Here is a 24,816-nt window from a genome sequence, read left to right on the forward strand (position 1 = left end):
TGGCCAGAACCCAGTCTCAGAACCTCAATCTAAATGCAAGGGAGAATGGAAAATGTAGTCTTCCTGTGTGTCCAGGAAAAGGAAACAGGATGGGTAAACATGAGTTGATTTCTGACACACCCATTGTATCAATCAGGGTTCTTGCAGGAAACAGATGGCACACTCAGCTGGGGTTTTGAATTTAATGAGCGTACTATTTACAGAGGTGTGAAAGGGGTTAAGGGAATCTGTATGGGATTTTGAAGTATCCACTAGCTAGCAAAAACAGGTAGCTTATACCACCCCTAGTCCAAGGGCAAGGAGTGAAAACATGTTATTGGAGCTGGTGCCATGGAAGAAGAGCTTCCTAACGGAAGCTATAGTTGTGGAGGGATGCAACCAGGGCCAGAACTGCAATGCCTATGCAGGAAGGGGATGGAGGAAGACATGCCCTGACCCCTGGCTCCTTAGACCCTCACGTCTCCTGCCAGTGCCCTCCTACGGCCAAAGCCCATTGGAAGCCAGGGGGCAAGAAAGCCGGGGTGATGAGGTCCCCAGTGGTCAGCCTCCCGGGGCACAAGGAACAGCAGACAATGGATCTTGAGGATAGGGATTCAAAAGAATAAACAGCTCACTATGAATTCCTTCGGAACACCGCCCTTCCCTGGGAAGAATCACTCTCCCTTAGATCCTTCTCTCCATGCCCTCTCCCCCAAATTCTGCCTATTCACATTCACTCAGCTGGGCACCCTGCATCCTCTGCCCCACACACTCCCCTGCCCCTGCCAGATCTTCATAAATGGGATGGGGGAGAATGGAGAATTACCAAGAACCCGTAGTTTTTTTCAATATGACATGAGGAGAGAAGAGCAGAGCAGGGCTGGGAGAACCCCTGTTCTGAGGGATCTTTACACTCCAGGCCCTGAGTCGACTCGGCCCTTCACTCTGTTCTGTTCGCTCCCTCCTGGACCACACCCCGTCCTCCACCTTCAGTAACCACCTTCCGGAACTGCATCAGACACGGCTCCTCACTGATGGTGATTAACTGCACAGCTATGTGCACAGCAACTCGATGCTCTCGTCGGGCTTAGAGAGGCAACTGCGGTAATGACAGTGGATTTCTGGAATGGAAACTAATGGTGCAGTTTCACATCTAAAATGCTTTTGATACTCTTCATCATTAAAAGGCCATTAAAGGTACAGCACATGTATTACTGGACATCAAATCTACAACGATGTAGAAAGAAATTAGGCTGATAATTGTCCCTAAGGCCATTATCTCAAGTGAACGAGGGCGAGGGCACGTGGTAGCCCATGCAGTTCAAGAAGGCTTTCGTTGACCCGCATCAGTTCAGTGTAGACAACATTGATTCAGCTTGTCTATGTGCCAGTCTGATGAGATGTCTGTGTCTGTGACTGCCCTGATTTAAACTGTGACTTTCAAGGACTTGGACTCTGGTCTATAGGTTGAGCCCCAGGAAGAAAACTTGCAGGCCTTGAAAGACCACAAAAGTTTGAAGCAAAAACAATGAAAGAGATTGTGTGACTTAGTGACCCCAGCAAGAAAGGCAAAACAAAATGCGTAAAATGATAACACACAGACTGCAGAACCACCTAATAGAGTGCTTTGCATGTAATGTATTGAATCAGTATCGGTATCAGTTCAGTTATGAAATTAATAAATGACCCAAAGGGTTCTCTTTATAGGCTTTATATAAGGATAAGGATTAGGCCATTCTTATTGGCTTAGATCCTAATTACCTCCCCCAGACTACCACCAGGGATTCTCATCCAGAAGACTTACCACAGGCCAAGCACGTCTCACTTAACTCTGCACGTCTACATTCCTGATTATCTGGCAGGGGCCAGTAGATCCAGCTGCCACCCCCTTGTGTCAACACTGCACCCCGGGCCTGGCTCCTCATTATCACTACCCTTGTCACCCGGGGTGTTAGGGAATAACACCCCAGTCCTATTTCCAGATCCTCCAAGATGGTAAGGAGGATGAGGGAAGAGGGAGAGGGAGCTCTGGGATACATGGGCCACTGACCTCTCCCGAGAAAATACTGAGGTTGGAAGACAGTGCAGAAGTAAAAAGTGACACAGAGAGCCCCATGGAGGGGACAGATTATTAAATACATGGCACATGGCTCATCAGCTCTTAGATCCTAGACTAGAATGTCTTCAGAATCATGCCAGACCCGGGTCACTGCCAAAAAAAAAAAGGCAAAGAAATAGGTAAAAAGACTGTAACCAGTATGGGTTTGAGCTGGAACCAGTATGAGGTCTCTTGATGCCCCTCAGTCTCAGAAGCCGAGGCAAAGATAGGACTGGAGCCCATGGAGCAGACGATGCTTGCAAGCCCAGAAGAGACGAGGATGGGGAAGTCATTCCTAAAGTGCAGGCCGCCCTTGCATCCCTTGTGTCTGGGGCCTCCTTCAGAAGGTATCACTGGTTTGAATGTCCACCAGTAGAGGACTGGTTAAATAAATGCTACAAATTATTGTAATATCTGTCTATACCGATATGGAAAGATTACCAATAGGAGGAGCATAAAATAAGAGTATAAAGGGTCATAAAGGTCATATGCTACCATTTGTGTAAAAAATGAGTGAAAATAACACAGAACTTTATATATTTGCTTGTATGTGCATATTTTCCCTAAAGGATATGTAAGAAACCAATAACACTGATGAATGTAGGAAAAGGAAGGGAGTGTCTGGAGGCCTGAGGTAGGAGTGATAATTCTCATTTCCTTACCTTTATGTTTGAATGTGACTATTATTTATTCAGAATATAAAATAAAATCATTTCTAAATGAACAGGGAACTATCATTGATTGAAAATGTATCAGGAACTTTGCATATATTGTCTGATTTACTTCTCTCAATTTTATTGAGTCCTTTTTATTTTTATATAATTTTTTAAGCTTAAAAACGTAATACACACTCAATGCTGAACATCGGAGAAAACCCCAGCTGTAATCCTAAGTACCCTTGGAGGTAATTGCTGTTAAAATTTTGGTATAAATAGGCTTTCAGTTATATAGTTGTTTTTATAAAAATGGAATCACAGTGCTCATACTCGCTTTTCTCACCGTATCATGAGCATTTTCCCATGTCAACCTTTTTCTTCTATAAGATAATTTTAAGTGGATGCATGAGATTATTTAATAGGGAGGTATCATAACTCATATAATAAATTGTCTATTTAAAAATACTGTTATAAACATTCTTATATGTGTATTTTTCATAGAGCTCTGATTATGTTATACTCTCCACCTTTTTTAGAAGAGTTCAATGGCTTAGTTTGACACAGCTAACAACAGCAGAGCTGAGATCAGCACTCAAGAGTGTGTCCGCCTCCAAAATTGGAGTTCTTTCTGACCCTTGAGACTGCCTGGATCTGCTTACTAAATAGCAGATTTTCATGATTTGGTTGTATGGAAATGTTATAGGTACCATACTGCTCCATCAGGAAGATGTTTGGACTGAACACGACAGCTTCCTAGGGGTAGGGTAAGTAGAATGAGACGCTACCAGAGCTGTGCAGAGCTCCCTGCTCAGAGATGAAGAAATCGTCTTCATCTTGGGGAAGCCATTTATGCTGAGCTGCCTGTTGTCGATTCAGCGTAAGCACTGCCCTTTCCTAAAATCTTGGCACTTCAGGAGAGAAGTCTGGAATTTTGGGGCATCTTTCTTCCTAGATGGTTCTGGGTTATACTCTGCTAATGAGAAGCACTTGTGAAAGATTGAAGGCAGGAGAGAAGTAATTTTTCTCTGGCGGCAACTGGGGGCAAATATATTAGCAGATGACAGAACCAAGGTTTGCAGTGATTTCTGGGCAAGCTTCTGCAAATCACCTGCTTTGGTAGTACAAGCAGTTGGGAGTGCGGGGGCTTCTTTGAGATCCCAGCATATTTTGCTATTATAGCCTCTAACAGTGGCTTCCCTGAGCCTTCTCGCCTCCAGCTTATCTAATGTTTGTGCAAGTCTCTAATTCCCTGTACTAAACCCTTCCTACCTGGAGTACCAAGAGTAGCTTCTGTCCCCGGACCACCCATTAAGCAAGACTTCAGGTGAAAGATGTGGTCCTTGTGGAAGTCAGGAAGAATTTTTTTTGACAACCTCCCCTTCCCTCAGCCTCCCGCCAAAGACTTATAAAGCTATTGTACTTATGTGATTTCTTCATTTGCCGCTGTTTTGGTCACTTTTTAAAGATATGCTGTGTGTTTTTCAACAGACAGTAAAAGATCAGTGACCATGTGTCAGGCATCTGGACAGTGCCAGGGATGAGAGATACACACGTAGCTTAGTGGGAAAGGTGGTCAGAACAGTCAACAACGCAAGTCAGTGAACAAAGTCTCTTCTGTGCCCTATTGGAAGACTATAGTTTCCAGATGTGATCTCTCTTTGGAAGCCTCCCTACCTTTACAAGCAGAATTAAGTGTATCCTCCGTGGTGCTTCCAAGGTAACTTGCATACGCATACCTCTATGTATGTGTATAGTTCTTAGATATAAAAACCAATTATAGCAATGTGCTCTTGTCCCCACCTAACTCCTTGAAATAAAAAAGTGTGATCTACTTATCAATCAACTTATCTAGTAGCTGTATATAGACTCACTTAAAAGTTCGCTGAGAAAATAAATGAAAGAATGACTCTCTGCTTCCCACAGCTCTCTTTTAGCAGCTAATTCAGGACTGTATGTTGTTTCATCTTAAAATGGGAGTGCTGTGCCCTGTATATATCCTGAAGTATAAATGGTGTGGAGCACATTAATTTCCTTAATGTTTGACCAATGAACCCTTGCTAGAATCATGAAGTGTCTCCTACCTCTATTTTTTTGAATATAAAGTTATATTAATGAAATTATCATAATTATTTGAGAATCATGCATGTATAATGTTAAGAATTGAAAGGAATAGATAAAAATTAAAATAGCTTATTACATTGGGATTTTTATGTTAGAGTGAACTTGTTCTTTAATTTTGATTTCTGTTAATGTTAAACTATTTAGCAACAAGGCTCTTTAAGGCTCAGTTGGTGGAGCATGTGACTCCTAATTTCAGGGTCATAAGTTCAAGCCTGAGATGTGGAGCCTATTTAATAAAAAAAAAAAAAATTTGGTATTAACAATGGTGGACTCAGCTGTTCTCAGTTTCTTCATCTGTAATAGGAGGGTGGTGGAGGAGTCTCATCCTCCTAAAGAGGAGAGAGGAGACTCCTCTATCTTTGCATTCCACACATCCAATATGTCACCAAATTCTGTTGGCTCTACCTTGAAAACACCCCTCCAAATGACCATTTTTCTTTCACTGCAACCACTTTGGCCTGAGCCGCAATCATCTCTCACTCAGAAGATAATAATGATAACAAGAACTCAAACACAGAAGCAGCATTTGCTATGTGCTGTAACAGGTGTTTTAACTCACTTAATCCTCATACAACCCTATGTTCTAAGTGTTTCACATTTAATAACTCATTTAATCCTTACAAAACCCCTATGAGGTAGGTACCATTATTATCCCCATTCTATAGATGAGGAAACTGAGACACAGGGAGCTTATTACATGGTCTGCCCCAGGTCATGCAGCTAGTAGGTGGCATTGCTGGGATTTGAACTCCGCCAGTCTGGCTCCAGAGACTCATTCTTACGACCTAAGCTCTATCACCCACGTAGAAGATTGCCCTATGTCCTAAATGGGCTCCTTGCTTCTATCTCTATCACCACCCACAGGGAGCTACCTGAGTAATTTTATTACATAAATCAGATCATATCATTCCACTTTTCAAAACCCTTCAAAAACTTTTCATTTCATTTAGGCTAAGTCCTTACGCTGGTCTGCAAGGTCCCACACCATCCAGTTTTCCATGACCTCTTTTACCTCTTTCTCTGTCAGTCTCCTTTCCAGTCCCACTAGCTGCCCTGCTCTTCTTTGAAGAGGCCAGGCATGCTCCTGCCTCAGAGGTTTTGCATTTGCTGTTCCTTCTGCAGACGTGCTCCTCCCTAGTCAGCCGCACTCTTCACTCCCTTACCTCCTTCAGCTGTTTGCTCAAATGAGGCCACCTCTTACTGCCCACTATTAAAAGGATAACCTTCCATCTCCTACCATAGCAATCTTCACACCCTTTCTCTACTTTGTCTTTGTCATACTTCTTAACATTTGACATACTGTAAGTTTCATGTGCTTATTTATTATCTGTCTCCCTCCTTAATAATAAGCTCCAGGAGTGTGGAAATCTTTTTTTCTGTCTTCTGCTCTATCTCTAAGGCTTAGCATAGTGTCTGGCACATAGTATGTACTCAATAAATATTTGTTCAATGCATAGTTTCCAAGGTCCTTCCAACCACTCCCATGCTCCTGGTAATATCACATTTAAATAAACCAGTGAGCATGACTTTGCTGCCCACTGGGCACACACGCTCGCAGTGGGAATTGCCAACTATAACATTTGTATGGGAAGATGGGGGATGAGGAAAGGGGAGCACAGGGAAGGGTGGCGTGAGGTATGAGGAGGCATGAAGCACAGCCAGCTTCAACTAGAACTACTAAGATCTGCCTTATTAATACTTGGTCCTGCATTATTAATCATACCTATCTATTAATAATAAATTTTAAGAATTAAAAAAAAGCCAGTTATTCCATTAACGTTTGTTACTTTTTGTTAGTAGCTGTTTCCACAAAGATGCTTGGGGTTAGTTTTCCTGGGTCACGTGGCATAGCCTAGATCTGTGAATTGGACCAGTGCTGGGTTCTAAGAGACCTCTGGAGGGTAGGGCCAACTCCAGGGTAACTGATAAAATTTCAGGTATCCTGGTTTTCTTAAGAATTGGTTTTGTGTTATGACTCAGAGGGAACTGTCTTAGGATACCTGTTGGAAGGGCTCCAACAGGGCTTGGAAGTCTTAGGCCCAGGAAATCATGAGGTTGGGGTAAGGGACTAAAGAAGTAAAAGAGTTGGGGAAGAGCCACCAGAAAAGAGCAGTCTTGGGGCAGAACAATCAATCAGCTGGGCAGACATCTTTTTAGGAGGGCTCTTGAGGTACCCATTGGAAATGTAAAGTGTCTTGGTCCAAGAAGCATGAAGAATGATGGGCTTTGGAGGAAAAAGTCCTCCTGGTCCCTGGACAACCTCTTTCTTCTTGGAAAGTCAGGAAAAAAATCAGATCATCAACCTTTGGGGCTCAGAAATCCTTCTTCCCCAGGAAGGCCATGAGGCGAGCTGATAGGAGCATTCAGCTGCTTCTGTACTCTGTCAGCTCACTTGGGCAGATGCCCAAACAAGGGAAGCTTTGAAAGGCCTACTCTACATCTCACTCTCTATTCCTTAATTTTCAGGTCTTTTCACCCCTTTCCTTATTCTGCCACTTGCTAGGTATATGAGTTTGAACAAACTGCTTACGCTGTCTGAGCTCTAGCTTCCTCATCTAAATAAGGAAATAGATTAATACCTAGCTCATGGGATTGTTGTATGGGTCAAATGGGATGCGTGTAAAGCATACAGTAGGTACTCAATAAGTGAGTGTTCCCTGCCACTGCTGTTGATCCCAGGCATAGGAATAAGATAGAAGAAGGCGGTTGGGCAGAAATGACCTAGGGTCTTCCTGGAGGCTGACAGCCCTAGGCCACAAGCAGGTCACTCTGAGTTAAGGCCAAGTACACCACAGGAGAAATGCTTGGTGGTGTCATCATCTGATTTCCTTCCTTGGTCCCTCCTCTATATGTATACACTATGCACTGCCTTGCATGGACCCATCTCACATTCTTTCCTCTCCACCCCATTTCCCTATGAAAGCAGCTGAAGATGCAGATGTTATGGCCCCTTTGAGCTCAGTCTAATTGCCAGGCTCGTAAGCACTCAGGACCATGCTGGCAAATGAGGCAGTGGGGATGCATATTGTTTAAGTTCTGGTTATATTAATAAGGAGACATGGCCAACTGATAAATAAGCCAACTCAAGAAGAAAAATAATTCAGGGAGGATAATAGAGGAAAATGAAGAAAAGACTGAGGTAGAGAGGAGAGGAAGAATGGGATGGGTGCTTCGGTGGGAGCCTGCAAGGACAGTGGAGAGAGCACAAGCTTTGTCGTCAGACCCGGCTTTGAATTCTGCCTCAGACATATCAGCTATGTGACCTTAAAAAGGTTGCTTAAACTCAGTTTCCTCATCTAGAAAAATGGGACTAACAGGAATATATCTCTACTAAGTTGCTGTGAGAATTACGTGTTGTAAAGAGCCCAGAACAGTTCTAGGAACATGGTAGCTGATCAGCAAATGTTCTTCTCCTCTGTATGCTCTGAATTCCCACAGCCACACAGCCAAGCCCTGAAGAGGGACCCTGGCCCTAGCCCAGCCTCTCAACGTCCTCGTCATCTTGGGGCAAAGAAAGGAGCTAGCATCTAGGGAGTTAGGCAGACAGGAAGGCCAGGAGGCAATGGTCTGGGTTATTTCCGACTCCAGACAGAGCCAATGCAGCTCACCCATGCAACCAAACTGCAGTGAGCGCTTACCGCACACCATGCCCTCGGGATACAAAGATGAATAAAAGTGGAACCTGCCCTAATGGAGCCAGAGGTTGAGAGGGAGAGACAGACACATAACCATAAAAGCTATGGAGGGAGTAGGGCTTTACTTATGACATCTATGTACCTTGATTTCAAAGAATCTGCTTTATTGTCCCCATCATCTAACTTGATTTGGGGTAGAAAAAAAAGTCCTCACAATTTCCTCGGAGGTCTGAGCAAAGTGCTTCGAGAGTGCAGAGGACAACGAGTTCTGCTTTGCAGCGCCAGAAGGGAGCATTTGAACAACAATGGTGAGAGCTAGTGTTTATTGGTGTTTACTGAGCACGAACACGTCAAGCGCCAAGAGCTTTACACATATTAATTCACCCAATCCTTGCAACAGCCTTATGAGGGAACTATTATTATTATTATTATTCATATTTTGCAAGGCTAAGGTCACACTTTGAAAGCGGCATTGTCAGGATGTGAAGCCAGAGGTTCTTATTCTAGGTCCCACATTCTTAATGTCAGTGCCAAATTGCCTCTGTGAATCTTAAATAATAAATATTGTGGCCATTCTGTGACCAAGGCCAGGTTTTCCCCCCACTGGAACTACACCCAGACCAACAGAGATCGAATCACTCACTTATTCATGCCATGTTCATCTAGTGCCTCTCCACGTCAGGCCACGGGAAGACTCAGAACTGTGGGAACTGTAGGGGCGCAGCAACCCACAGTCCTTTCTCTACGCACAAGCTCTGTTCTGCTGTAATTTCCCTTGGCTCCAGAGCCTAGAGAGTGGGATATTAGGAGTTGGGACAGTCAGCTGGCTTTTCCCACCTCTGCTCCTGGTGGGCAGCAATGGTGGAAGGTTTGGATTTTCCAAAGCAAGGGCTTTTTTTCTTCTCTATTTCAAGAGTGGGACAATTCTCCGAATGCAATCTTACATGGAACAGATCAAGTGGCATTGCTGTGAGAGTGGGGATTTGTGGCCCACTCACTCAACACTGTCCGTACCCTCTCCCATCTTCTCAGGTGGCTCCCGAAGCCTCTCCACAGGATGCGGTTTGAAACTCCCGTCCCAGATAGAAGCTGGTAAAAAGCTTGATGGTGGCTCAACAGCCAGCAGAGTTGAGGGTTGGCAGTATCTGTGGCAGGCAAGTAAGGTCAGGAGGCAAGGGAGTTATCAGTAACTGCTAGCATTTGGAGGTTTAATGGGCATTGACATAACTCTCTGCCTTAATATGTGCTCTGCCTTAATATGTGCTCTGTGTTGCCCAGGAGGGCGGAGAGACAGAGGTTCTGGGGTGGGATGAAGGAGAGGGGGTTCACAAAGCGTGGACCAAGTGTAGGGTGTGGGGGCATAGGAGATGTGAGTGGGGCAGATGATAGACATTTGCTCCTGTGGTAAATCCAAGATAGGCCAAGGTTGACTGGAGATAGAATTAAATCAGAGAAATTCAGAGTAAATGAAGCCCTCACCCTTGTTTTTATCCCAGATGACTAAGGACACCATCATTAAATTGTGGTCACTAGGACACCCTTTACAAGGGCAGGGGAAGAGCAGACTTTGTACCTTTTCCAGTTCTGTGTACTCCTCCCCAGAATGGGGGTCCAGCCCTACTTTATAGGTGATACCTCATGCTGCCCAGATATTATTTCATGCCATCCCCCATGGCAAAGTACAAAATATTGAGGCAATATTACAGGCTAGTGAAGAGACAGAGCCTGGGAGTCAGACCTGAATTTTAATCTTGGTTCTGGCACTTAGAATTTGTTTGACCTCAGAAATCATTCTTTCAGTTCCCTCCTTCACAAAATGGGACCACCACCAGATTCTCCCTCATAGGATTCTTGTAAAGAATAAATGAGTCAGTACATATAAAGCATGTAAAACAGTACCTGGTATATAGTGATTATTCAATAAATGATAGTTGGTTGTTTTTTTTATCATCTTCAGAGGTACTTAATTATAGCTCTGGATATCCTAAAAGGTCAAATAGCTACTAAGCCTCCTCCCATATCTAAAATAGGTAGGCTCAAAACCTCATTTGCCAGATTATGGTCAATTCAATATTGTATTGTTTGTTTGTTTTTATACAACAAAGACTTATCTCTTCATCAGCAGAGTGTGGGAGGTGGTTCTGCTCCATGAAGTAATTCAGAGGTCTAGGCTTATTCACCTAGGCTTCATCATTGCCCAGAAGTTTGGAGTTCTATTTATTTATTTGTTTGTTTGTTTAAGAGAGAGAGAGAGAGAAAGAGTGTGTGTGTGTGTGTGTGTGTGTGTGTGTGTGAGCACGAGGAGGAGGAGCAGAGGGAGAGGGAGAAGAAGCAGGCTCCCCGCTGAGCAGGGAGCCTGATGTGGGAGGACCCTGAAATCATGACCTGTCCTCCAACATGGACTAAAGCAAAAACAAAAACCCCACAATAACTAATAACCTTATTTTCCCCTGATCTCCCTAAACCAGCAGGTTTGCATAAGCATTTTCACTTCCTTGAGAAGCTGCTCCTCTGAGAGCCATTTTAGCTTAGGAGCTCTGTATATCACAGGGCATGAGCTCACCCGTCAGTATTGGTGCCTGATAATGGAAAGCTGCTCAGAGAGGCTAAGAGAGGCCCTTTCCCGCCCAGTCAGCTCCGGGGCTTCTACCAAGCAATGACCTCAGGCTTTAACTCTGTCTTTTTTTAGAGGTGGGAAGGATAAGTGGCCTCCAGGGGTTAAGAGGCAGAATCTTAATCAAAAAGAAACTGAGTGTTGACAGCTCTGCTGGCTCCAACTTCTGTCTAATCGGAGCTCAGGACACCTTAATGGGTCACTAACCTTGCCCCAGATGTCCAGGCACATATCACAGCCTACACACCAGTCATTGGGCATGCCAGACAAAGCCAGGAATAAAATACTGTCTGCGTCTTCTATCTTCAGCTCTCCCCACCCTGAAGATGGAATATGAAATTCAAATGCAAAGAGGCTTGGAACTTGACAAGCCATCATCAAGTAAAATACACATGCAATATCAAGCTTCATATTAAAATAATGTGCCTTCATATATATATATATATATATATATATAGCATTCTGGGGTGGGATATATATATATATATATAAATAATCTCCTGCATTTAGGGGCTGGGTACTTGATAGCTCAAGTAGCCATCTATTATACCCTCGCATCTCTGTGTGAGCACAGCAGGCTGAGCCGGGAAGGCATACTCTGCTAGGACTCACCTCCCAGTGGATGCAGGCAAGCAGAGAAGGGAGAGTGAGCCCAAGCAGGTATCTCCAGAGCACGGGGGACGTTTACTGCCTTTCAACTCACAGAATCTTCACTTGTCTCACCTGCTTTTCTATTTCCTGTTATGGATAGGGGTAGAGAGTGAAGAGAAAGAAGTATGGAATACTAGTTCTAAAATTATTGGGAGAGGGCGCCTGGGTGGCTCAGTTGGTTAAGCGACTGCCTTCGGCTCAGGTCATGATCCTGGAGTCCCGGGATCGAGTCCCGCGTCGGGCTCCCTGCTCGGCGGGGAGTCTGCTTCTCCCTCTGACCCTCCCCCGCTCATGTGCGCTCTCTCTCTCTCTCTCTCATTCTCGCTCTCTCAAATGAATAAATAAAAAAAAAATTATTGGGAGAATGGAGGAGGGGAACAAGGGTTAGCTGAAGACCATGGTTGATCACAAATTTACCTTATAGTGAGTCTGGATGATCAAACCTCAAGTGATCAAATACTCTAAGGATAAATGGAGCATGGCTCACATAGTCTGGCTTTTCACTGCAGAGGCGCAAGATTGTATAGAGGCTTGAAGAACAGACTTACCAGTCAGACAGCCCTGGATTCAAGTCTTGATTCTACTCAACCACCTATTAGCTATTTGCCTTGCAGCTAATTCATCTCAGAACTTGCCAAGCACAGATGGCTTACGTGCACCACAAAATACTGTTGCTTGTGAACTTTATTTTTAGGATGAAGGATTTAAAGCAATTTTTGTAACTATTCAACATTGTATAACAGAAGTTACACTTGAACACTCTTTGTATGGCACTTTGTGAGATTTCCTGACTATCATAATTGTTATTTCATTGCCAGTACCCACTGCCAGACAGCAGTCTGAGCTGACTACATCACATGGACCCTTCCCGAGCTTACACTGAATCCTCTCAGCTACTCAAATTATCAATACAGATGTACTGAATTTTTTGCCTAGCCCCATATAGTTGCTCCCAAACCCTTAAATTTATCCAGAATGCCAAAAAAATCAGAATCTTCTGTGTGCCATGATGTGAAAAAGTTTGGAAAGCACGGATTTAATCTCTGAATAAATTTCCTCATGTGAAAAGTAGAAATAATAACCATACATGTCTCAAAGGGCATTGTGAAGATGAAATGAGTTAAAATATGTAAAGCACTTAGTGTCTGGAACATAGTAAATAAATAAATAGAGGCCAGTTATTATTTTTCCTTATCTGTAAAGATGGGGATAATAATGCCTACCTCACATGGCTGATGTGGATTACACATGCGAAATAAAGCATGTTAAGAGCTTAATACAATGTCTGGCATATAGTAGGAGGTCAGTAAATGTGAACCAGTATTTCATACCCCGTCTTCAGGGTGGGGAGAGCTGAAGGTGGAAGAAGTCCCTTAGCTAAAGGGGAAATCGGAGGGGGAGACAAACCATGAGAGACTATGGACTCTGAGAAGCAAACTGAGGGTTCTAGAGGGGAGGGGGGTGGGGGGATGGGTTAGCCTGGTGATGGGTATTAAAGAGGGCACGTACTGAATGGAGCACTGGGTGTTATACGCAAACAATGAATCATGGAACACTACATCAAAAACTAATGATGTAATGTATGGGGATTAACAACAACATAATAATAAAAAAGGATAATTAGTTTAAATATACATAACTTTAAAAAAATATATTTTATTTATTTGACAGAGAGCGAGAGAGATAGCACAAGCAGGGCGAGTGGCAAGTAGAGGGGTAGGGAGAAGCAGACTCCCCATCGAACAGGGAGCCCGATGCGAGGTTCGATCCCAGGACCCGAGGATCATGACCTGAGCTGAAGGCAGAGGCTTAACCAACTGAGCCCCCCAGGCACACCCTCTACATAACTTTTTATGTTAGATTGTAACTTTCCAGTGCAGTTCATATGTGTCCAACTTTCCAGTTACACTGTAAATGAACTAACTATAGCAGCTGCCCAAAACATGACTGGAGATGGATTTTATAGAGCTGTAAGCCTTTACAAAGCAATCTTATGTCTATCATCTTATTTAATTTCTTACAACAGCTACTGTAGGCTCCCTCCCTGCTAACGGTAAGAAAACCGAGGCCTAGACATTACATGGCTTGCCCAAGACTCGAGCAGCTTCGTTCCAGAGCTGCAAGTAGAATCCACGGCTAATACTCCAAGTAGAGTGTTCTTTCCACCAGATCGCATAACTATACCGAGGCAGCTGCATGCAGGTTTACAGGGGAGTGTAATTCATACTGTAGACACTGCAGGTTATTAGTATATTTAGGAAGTAATTTTCTGACAGATGGCAGTAAGAGTTTTCTTATAAAAATAAGCATATTACAATAATTGCCCAAAGGAGCACCTTTCCCCAGTTTGCACGGAGGCACCACATAGATTAGTGGAGGCCCTACCACGCTACAACTGAAGTTTTCTTTGACGATTCAAGCAGTATTTTGGGATGTTGAGCCCCTTGGGGTTATCCATTTGAATCTAGAAGGTAGGATTACTTATAGCAAGGGTCAGTACATTTTCTGTAAAAGGCCAGACCGTGAATATTTTAGGCCTTTTGGGCTATAACAGTCCGTCTTTTTTACAACTACTCAGCTGCGCTGTTATAGCCTGAAGGCAGCCACAGACCGTGTGTAACTGAAGTGGGTGTGCCTGTGTTCCAATAAAACTCTGCTCCACAACAAAAAGGCAGTGGGCTAGAGCGTGCCAATTACTGACTTAGAGAATTCTGGCTGTCTGAATTGTCAATAAGAATTTCTTGAAAGAACACTACCTCAGACTAAACCTGTTGATACTCAACAGCTGTGAACCCAAAACTAGAAACTAGAGCTAACTGATTTCAAACATCTTGTGCTTTAGCCTTAACCCACATCAGATGTTCTCATTCTTGGCAAGGAGAACCCCCAGTATGCAGGGATTAATTGTGAGGTATGTTTACAAACAATTTTGTGTTTATGGATATTTAAAAATAATGAAATAGATCAGAAGGGACTCACACTTGTTTCGATTTCTTGAGTGGGAAGGAAAAGTCAGATCTCGTCCAGCGGGGGATGTCATCCCAACCCTTGCCCTCCAGAGAGCCTGACTTCTCAGTTCTCTTGGCCTTTGTCTCTTCCCTTAGTTTAGATAGGAAAAAAGCTGTGACTCCATGAAAGAAACTTTACCAGGAACAAAGGGGGGAAAGAAAACAAAAGAGGAGTCTTCAGACTTAAACAGAGGTTCACGAAGCCTGTTACCTTAGGTAAGAAATTTAAGTTACTCAGTTATAACTGATGTCTAGGAAAAGACATCGTCACCTAGCCTAGTAAACAGGCCTTGGTTTCTCTTGCTACCAGATCAAGCTGTCCAGGCTTCTAGTGCAGGCGGCTTCAGGTTGGCACCACTGGAATTTCAGTCTCTACAGCATGACCACAAATCCATGACCTTTTTAGAAATTTAGGGCTGGAGTGGAACTTGTAGGTTATCTAACCCCAGTTAGATGCTTGAGGTTCCCTTGGGCATCCCGTTCTGCTTGGACATCCCTGCAAGAACAGAAAGCTGCCACCTAAATTAGCTTGTGTTATTCTCAACAGCTTAATTTATTAGGAAGTTCTTTCATGCGTTGGGTTAATCTTAGTCTCATCACTGCTGCTTCTGCACACTGCAGACACATAAAACAACCCTATTTACTTCTTCCCACAGCAGGCGCACCAATACCTGAACCGGCTATCGTGAACCAAGCACAGGATTCAAGGTGAGATTCAAGAGTTCAGTATCTTCCCTGTCAGGAGACTTCTGTTTGTGAGGGGTAGGGGAAGGTAGGAGGGGAAGTCACAGCCCACTAATGGCAATACTGAGTTTACAGGCAACTAAGTTCTCTAGGTCTTTAGTTACAGCTCCTGTGGCCTGAACTGAGGCACGACCGGCCTTTGGATCTAAGAATAAACTACACTTGTAAGCTGTGCAGATGTCAAACACTCTAGTATTTATTATCTAATACAGTGATTCTTAGCCCTGACAATATGCTAGATTTACCCTTTCAATTTTTTTTTTTTTTTAAGATTTTATTTATTTGACAGAGAGAGACACAGCGAGAGAGGGAACACAAGCAGGGGGAGTGGGAGAGGGAGAAGCAGGCTTCCCGCCGAGCAGGGAGCCCGATGCAGGGCTCGATCCCAGGACCCTAGGATCATGACCTGAGCCGAAGGCAGACGCTTAACGACTGAGCCACCCAGGTGCCCCAATCCTTTCAATTTTTAAGCAACTTTTAGGGATCCTGATTCTCTCAAATAGTATAATTTGCTATTATCTCAGCTTTTAGTCACTAAAAAAAATTTGACAACAAGGAACTAAGAATAGTGATGATAGCTCATTTTGTTGAACTTTATACCAGGCACTGGGCTAAGAGATTTTCATGTTAATTTATCTAATCCTCATAAAAACCTTATGTAGTTACTCTTATTATTTTCATTTAGTTGATGGGTAAGAGAAGGTATAGAAAGGTTAAGTTACTTGCTCAGGATCACAGTGCCAATAGGTAGAAGACCCAGGATTTGAACCCAAGCAGACTGACAGGAGAACTCAGGTTTCTAACTACTAATCATATTGTTCCCATCAATGTCCTTTTTCAAAGGATTAATAAACTGTGTGAACAAGTCAGGATAGAGCTCTATGGCAAACTAGCAGAGACTTGAGTTAACAAAACCTTCTGAATAAATACAGCTAGTTCTTAATACAACTGTTTATGCCAGGCAGCCTCAGTTGTTCTGTCTTCCCTACAGTACAATGACAGATGCTGTGATGAAATATTAGTAAAGCAGTGTGCACAGACACGGTATTCCCTGGAGTGGTTAAAAGCCATACCGTCTACATTAGAATCTTGGCTCTACTGCCCTCTAACTTTATCATCATGGGCAATTTACTTAAGACTTCTGTGCTTCAGTTTCCTAGTCAATAAAGAAAAGGTAATGATAGTACCTACCTTATGATGATGGTGATTATGTCAACCCAGTAAAGTACTTAGAAAAACCCCAGGTACATAGAAAGTGCTAAGTGCTAACTGTTATGGTCATTCTTGTTACTGTAAAGCTGTATGAAAACAAGAAATAAGATTAGTCTGGTATGTCTGGTTCTTGCATAGTTACCACTGTCACCTTTTTAACAATCTAGTCCAAAACCTCATTCATGACTTGTCAATGTACCCATCTATATGTTGGTAATCTATCTTCTCATTTTTAGAAACAGAAATATCAGCTCATCTTCAATCCATTCAGTATCTCCTAGTTCACCATGTCTCCTCAAAGACTACCAAGGGCCCTGTTATCTCTCTCTACACTGAGGACAAGAGACTTGAAGCGTACTCTGGTATCTTAATATTTGGGTATAATGGAGAAAAATAACAGGAACTCCCTAAGGTGGCACCTCAGTTTGTGCCTCTTGAGTCACAGGCAGTCCGTAAGCCTTAGTATAGGAAATCAAGGTTGGTGGTCAAGGCAGTTGAAACGGAGCCAACTTTGGATCCTTAAGGCCAAGTATGAGAGGGGCCCAGGGTAGGAGCTATCACAGCACAGCTGTCCTTCAGCATACTAAGTTACTTCTGAGCCCAGGATAAGCGCCACCCAAGCAGGTATTTCCAAAGACTTGGGACATGTGTGGCAACTGAACCTGAAAGCACTATATGGCTGTTACCCATATTACCAATCCTTTCCAGAGATAGAATCTTGAAGTTAGGAAAGAACCTTCTAGATCTAGAGATTGTAAACTAATGGACCATGGGCCAAAAGTAGCTACAGATGTGTTATTTGCTCCCCTTAGTGTTTTATGTATTTTTTGAATTAGCTGTTAATATTTAAAGATTTGAAGATGGTGCCTAACAAACAGATTTTGCTGGTCTTGAAATACAAAGATCTGGCCATATTCTGTCCTTGGGACAATAATCAGCTCAGGCTGAGTAGTAGCTATCTTCTTTAGACATGTGGAACCCAACCAGACAATAAACACTTTTAGAACCTGATTAAATCCAAGCAATTCATTCCAAAAATGAAGAAAATAGAGCACTGAAAAACTATTTGACCTGTTCACATCTAATAGCAGAGTCAAAATCACAAGGCTAAGTGTTCTGAATTCCAGTTCAATGATTTTCAGTGAGTACAGCTGACCCTTGAACAATGTGGGAGTTGGGGCAGCGCCCCCCGCCCATGCAGTTGAAAATCCATATATAACTTTTGACTCCCTCTGAACTTAACTACTAATAGCCTACTTGACCAGGGGCCTTACCAATAACATAAACAATTGACTAACACATATTTTGTATGTTGTATGTATTATATACTATATTCTTACAGTAAAGTAAGCTGGAGAAAAGATGCTATTAAGAAAATCATAATGAAGAGAAAATACATTTACAGTACCATACTGTATCAAAAAAAAAAAAAAAAAGCCCACGTATAAGTGGACCTACACCGTTCAAGGGCCAACAGTACTGTTGCTCTTTCCCCTGGAGGATCTGAGATACATGTACATTACCTGCTTGTAGGCACTATGATAAAGAAATAAAACTGAGAACTTTTGCCTTTGCTCCATTTCTTTTGTTGGGTCAGAAATTCTTAGGGGCTGCAATCCAGTAGGGAAGTTAAGACAAGTCAGAAACTCAAAGTCCCAGCATTCTTCAGACTGCTGACCACACCCACAGTCTAAACTATCTGTGCTTTCTATACAAAGCACTGCACATTCCCAGCCTCCACAGATGCTCCCATATGCAGCTGGGTTATGAACAAACATACTGCTTTTTCCTTTGTTAACGGCCTTTTCTCTACCCACACAGGCAGTTAGGGAACAAGAGCCTCTGTGGGACACTGATGCTGGAGGAGAGGTCACAGAGAACATTTACAGATGACAGGAGGTCAGCAGAAGCTTGGAACTCTCTTACTGGCTCTCTTCCCAAACACCAAATGATTATGGCCATGGTCTTTGATACATTGCTTTTAAAAAAGTGCAGGCTCTGTCCAGATGGGACATAGTGTTACACAAAGGATGTCCTGGCCATGCTCTGCTTCAGTGTAGTATGAAAATATTTGAAATCTTTAGCTTAAATAGACACAAATACAGAGTATCATAGCTTCATTATACCTCAGGTCCAGGAATATCTTACCTAAAACTGTCCAGGGGAATATTTGGTTTCCTTTATATTCCCTCCATATCTTGGAGATGTCAATGACAAAACTATAGCGTTAGTAATTAGGATAGGAACTGCATAGGGAATGAACAGTAACAAGAGCAACACATGAGATCATTCTCTGTAAAGGTAGTAGGAAACAAAATCAAGATTGTCTAATTTAAGGATAAGGAGAAAGCAGGTGGCAACTGAACTGGACTGGTGATGTCAAGGCTGAATAGCTGAGCAGGTACCCAGAGTCAGAAATTCTGACTTGCATAAAGAACCAAAAACGAATCCACTGTCAAAGGCAAGGATCAAACACGTATAATATCAAGGACACCTGAAGCCAAGAACTTACCAAGGCTTCCCTCTGCCCTGCCAAGGATCCTGGACTAGCTCCTCCATGTTTCCATAAGGGAGAATGCTGCCAGGAACCAGTAAGAACAGAGGCAAACTCTCCTTTGTGCTTTCCTGGGGACACCGCATTTAAAAATTCCCTAGGGTCTGTATCTGGCATATATTTGGGTGTCATAACCAAGTCCCCAAATTCATCAATTCCCAAGCCACACATCTGTTCTATATAGGTCTATTGATCCTGGCTATTGCACAGCCTTCCTGGGAGCACAAATGAAGTATGAGGCAATTGGCTATGATCAAAGAGGACTTGTCTATTGCTCCTCAACTAAGAGAGATTTCTTACTGAGGCAGAGATTTTTCTAGTGCACCATTTAGACTAATACCTTTCCTGCTTTTTGAATATTCGGTAATTGTAATCCCTCAGAACTAAATACACCAATATTTCATGAGATTGTTTTTAAGTGTGCTTTTTCTCTTTTAACACTCAACCCTCTCAGAAGCTCAGTTCATGTTCTTGATTTAAGAGGGAACCCAGGAGATAGGCTGGGCTCTATATAATAGGAAAAACTAAAGCTTGAGAGAGGGAAACAACTGGTCTGTCCCTCACTTGGGACACCAAGAAACCCTGGATTAGGGCTGGGAGCACTTTCACAGCAGGCACAAAATGCCAGCTCAGTACCAACTCACTCAGACTTCAGTGGTAGGACCAGGAGAACCTTGGTTAGACCTTTTATAACCCCTTAGTCATTAATATGCAGGATTTTGGTGCCTGCATTCAATCAGCCCAGGCTAGTAATTTGGTTCTAATAAGGCTCCTTCAGAAATGGGTCTTATAAAAGGAAAAGACCCAAACCTTCCTAATCTAGCACTGGTCACTCAATTCAAAATCATGCAGTTTTTAAGTACCATGTCCTCATGGAGAAAGTACACCAGTGGGGAGGAAATGCCAGCCCTCCCCACAAGACAGTGAGTAAAAGAGGAATCAACATCATTTACATGATTTGCAAAAAAGTGGCTCAGAAAAGCTTTTCAGGAAGATGTGGTAAGCAGTATTCATTAGCCCTTCACACCTGCAGGTTTAATAATTAGGTTAGTTCTTTATCTTCCTTACTGCCTGGAGCTACTGGCTGCTTAGCTATTAAGGTTAGAGTCTAAACAGGCTGTCGTAAGACTCTGTTCCTTCCTCCCACACCTTGCTTTTTCATTTTAAGTCTCTGCCTCAGAGTTTCACTTCTGGTATGGTGGAGTTTAAGCACCTACTGAACAGATCCTCCAATGGAGAACAACTGTAAACCTGACAAAATACAAAAAAACCACCCAAAGGCATTAGAGAATGAACAAAAAAAGCAGGCAAACTCTGGAGACAGGTTGAAACTTAGAAGAAGGAAATGGCACAAGGTGAGTTCCCATTTTTATGGCTTTTAGCTGACTGAAAACTGCAGTTGAAGAATCAGAGGAAACCACAGAATCAGGGCAACCACAGCTGCTAGAAAGTGAGAGGGAAAATCTCAGAAGAACCAAAGAAAAGAGAAACTCAAATTTTATGTATGAACTCTATGCAGATCTCTGGCGGGCCCCTGAACTACACAAGTGCAGGGTAAACTCCATCTAAAGATAAAAGAACTGAATTGAGATTTGAGCTGTGGCCCAAAACACAATTGATAGTTTGAGTCCAATGAAGCTAAAATGCCTGCTAACACAAACAAATAAACAAACAAAAAAATCAGTACTCTGTTCAGAGGAATATAACAGAATCCACAACACAAACATTTACAACATTCAGTTGCAAAACAATCTAAAATTACTCAGCATTTGAAGAACCTGAAAAATATGACTCCTTCTCTGGAGAAAAGACCAAGAGCGGAGACCAACTCTGAGATGATTCAGATATTGGATTTAGTAGAAAAGAATTTTAAAGTAGTTATAGCTATGTTCTATAGAGAAAATAAAATGCTTGTAATGAATAAAAACAGGAAATCTCAGCAGAGAAATTAACAGCAGAGGAAGATATACTATCATTAGTAACCCATGGTTACTGATGTTCTGATGACAAGTGAGATGGGAATTAGGAAATAACTCATATTCAGGGGCACCTGGCTGGCTCAGTCAGTAGAGCCTGTGACCCTTAATCTCAGGGTTGTGAGTTTAAGCTCCACATTGGGCATGGGGCCTACTTAAAAAAAAAAAAAAAAAAAAAAAAAGGAAAAAAAGAAAATAACTCATTCAAAAGTACCTCTGCTCAGTGGGAGATTTTTATTCCAAATGACTTTTATTTGTACTAAAACTAAACTGAAAGTTGCTTGCTGACACTATAGGTAATTAGTTTTTGCTCTTTGGGAGACCTGACATGACAGGTAGAAAGAATTTAGGGAAGTTTCGTGGGGAGATTTTACATATAGGTATTTTCATTTAGTGAGGATGTCAAAGACAGCTTTTCTGTTTGGCATTCCTGATATTCAACACCAGGCCTGCTACTGGTTCTTAATGGATCAAATTCTTCCTTCAGAATGTAGAACACATGCTATGAAATATGCTTGCCATGCATCTGAAGGAGGCAGGCTCCTGAAAGTAGGAAATGTTTCTACAAGGAGAAAAGTGATGTTCAGAGAGAAAGCATAGAGGGCATCAAAGTCTTATCTTCTGAAGTGATTCTCTCATGGAATTACTAAAAGAAGTATTTGGAAGAGAGAATCCCAAGTCCATCTTGGGTCTCACACTGGTTCCACTCTCCTTTATTCAGCAAACTCTACATACTGTGAGATATGTACTTGAGAAACAGAGCCAGCTTCTCAACCCCAAAGGTTCCTGGTGCTCTCAAAAGCAGGACATAAGAAAAGACACATATTGGTTCCTGGGTAAAACAACAGGACTCAACTCACAAAAAATGACAATGGCCGCAATAAGAAAGGTTACCAACAAGCCTGAAATTGTTCGTTTTGGAAATGGAGGTGACAGTTCCTCTGGGACAAGAAGTGTGATTATTTTAATTCAATTAAAAAAATAACGCCCAAAATAAGAAAATAAAAGCGCTCAGAGAATATCTTCACAACTCTGTAATATGTATCAACTAAATTCAGTTTTCAGTGTTAAAATGGACTAATGACTCTGTTAAAATGGACTAATGACTCTTTGACCTAAGAACTGAGTAGTCACTCAATCAGAAACAAAAAAAATTAAGCAGAAAAACTAGAAAACTCCTCTTTTTATCATAGATTTTCTACTATAAAGCTGACCACCACATCATCCAATGATGGAAAATTCTAGAAACTTTACAAAATTCCTCCTTTTAAAATTTATTTTTTGTTATCAAAGAGAATGTCCAGAAACACTGAGTACTAAAGATCCGTTCATGGCATTGTTTTACAAAAGTTCCTAATGGAGTGTGAATATTTTATTTTCTGATGTATCCTTCACTTATTAATGATGAAGTGGAGGAACTGATGCAATTACTTAAAAAAAAAAAAATCCAGACAAAAACATCCATTCTCATTCTGAATCTGCTGATTGGAGTGAATTCAGTGGTTACAATAGCACCACTGGCTAAGAACCAACCTCCCCATAGTAGGGAGCTTTTCTGGTCTTCTCATTAGGTCACGAAGGTCTCTCAGATATAGGCACCATGTTTGAAGTCTCACACAAAATGTCCGTGTCACTTAAATTACACAATGTGGCAGTGTTTGTTCATGGGGACATAATCTTGAAAGAAGGGGCACAGTAGAAAACAACCTGTTTGTATGTTATATGTGAGTACATTACTGGACTGTGCATGAGTTTAAGGGCGTTGTAGCCCTCGTTAAAGAGTAATTCCACCAATGAAGCATCTGTCATTTCCAGTTCCTCCTGGTGCTTGAAGTTGTCTACTCATTTCACCATGTGTTGTAAGGTCAGGGCCTTCTTCATCTACTGTTTGGCTCAAATGATTTGAACTGAGTTTAGTTGTCCTTCTCTTCCATCGAAGTTTTATTTCTCAGCCTCAGGATATGTGGGGTACTTGACCGTTTCTATCTTCTCTCGGACTTTGTAGGAGGGATATAGGCCCGTCCTTCCCAGTTTCCTGTTGACACCTTTAGAATAGCCATCCCAATGATTTCCAGCCACACCAATGATATCTCCAGGTTCCATGGGGATTTCATCTGCAGTTCGAGGTTGGTGAGGGTAAATGGCAATCTGGTTGTGGGCATTTTGGCCCCCAAAATAGTAGATGTCATCCAAAGAATGGAAGTTTGCAGAAGCATCAGGATGAAGTGTTTGCATGATTTCGTAAGCAACTCGACAGACCTTGGGAAAGAATGAAAAAAAAATGTTAGTATACATAAAATCTCCTTCATCACAATCTGAAGGCCCTTGGACAAACAGACTAGGACTAGACCAGGACTAGGACTGAGAAGATGAGAAGTAGTAGATTCTAGTCACAGGTTTTCAGTCCATTTGCTCTCAGATATGGCACAAGTCATTCTTCATCTTTGTGCACAATTGTTTCTCTTTTTTTTTAAACATAAAAGATTACTACAACTAAAGTCTCTGGGAGAAAAAAATATATATATATACAATGCAAAGTACTTTAAGAATATGAATCAGTTAATTTTAATGAACATTTATTAAGAGTCACACAGTATACCTTGTGTTGGGCACTGGTGAAAGAAAAATGAGTAAGACATCGTTTGTGCCCTTGAAGAATTTAAGGTTGAGCATTAGGATTATAAATACTTAACACATATGCTGCTACTCCCTTCCCCTCCATTCAGTCTCAGTCAATCACATACTCTTTTCTGCTAGGTTGGACTTGATCTCAGAACTCTTCTCAGTAGAAATTCATGTAATTATTGACAACTAGCATTGGCAGGTGAGCTAAAACATATCTGTCATTTCTGTTCTAAAGAGTTTTAAGAGCCCTGAGTAGATATTAGCATTCTAGAACTAAAATAAGATGGCCTAGCCTTTGGTGAAGATGCATCTACCTGATGCATTTAAGGCTACTTAAAAGATTCCTCTGTCCAAAGAATACCTACTATGCCCGCTGGATGGCCGCTGAAATTCCACAATATGAACTTTGTACACTGAGCCTGCAGCTTGGTGATAAAGTTAAACAATAACTACTTTCATGGGGGTATAACATTTTAAGCAATTAATAAATACATTCTTTATAGAGGAAATGGGTTTCAGGAACTTTTCTAAGAATAGGTGAACACAGAAGAGAGAACACTACCATTTTACTTAGAAAATTATTCCATTATAAATCATTGTGAACAGAGAACTCAAGTCAAATTTTCTCAAATCTCAGTTGTAGTTGTCTTAGTTAATGAAGCTTTATTGTCACTATGCCAATACTTTTGCATTTATTTAAAATGATACTACTAACAGTAATTGTTAACCCGCTCAGTGGAGCAAAATCAGGATTACCCACTAGTCCTTTAAAACTCTGGTATTTACGAGATCAAAAACTAAATGGAGCCACTCATCCTTAACTATTATGAGCAAATGAAATCTGATTAGGTTAAGCATCACCTTAACTTCTTAAAGAATCTGAATTTCAGGAACTGCAGGGGTGCTTTTCAAATGCTATATGTAATCTGCAAATGAAACTAAG

At 42.0% G+C, this 24,816-nt stretch overlaps 1 protein-coding gene across 5 annotated transcripts in view; it reads right to left on the reverse strand.

The window, feature by feature from the left end:
- Positions 1 to 22,506: 22,506 nt before the first annotated feature.
- The window catches only part of FUT8 (fucosyltransferase 8), a 316,354-nt gene continuing 314,044 nt past the window's right edge, over positions 22,507 to 24,816 (reverse strand). For all 5 annotated transcript variants that reach the window (XM_034992730.1, XM_034992728.1, XM_034992729.1 and 2 more), the window contains one exon: positions 22,507 to 23,507. In XM_034992730.1, coding sequence (XP_034848621.1) covers positions 23,190 to 23,507 — 318 coding nt within the window. In that variant the 3' untranslated portion in view covers positions 22,507 to 23,189. The remainder of the gene's footprint in view (positions 23,508 to 24,816) is intronic.

Source organism: Mirounga leonina, unplaced genomic scaffold (assembly GCF_011800145.1).
Source record: "Mirounga leonina isolate KUSES-001 unplaced genomic scaffold, KU_Mleo_1.0 Mir_82, whole genome shotgun sequence".
Classification (NCBI taxonomy): domain Eukaryota; kingdom Metazoa; phylum Chordata; class Mammalia; order Carnivora; family Phocidae; genus Mirounga; species Mirounga leonina.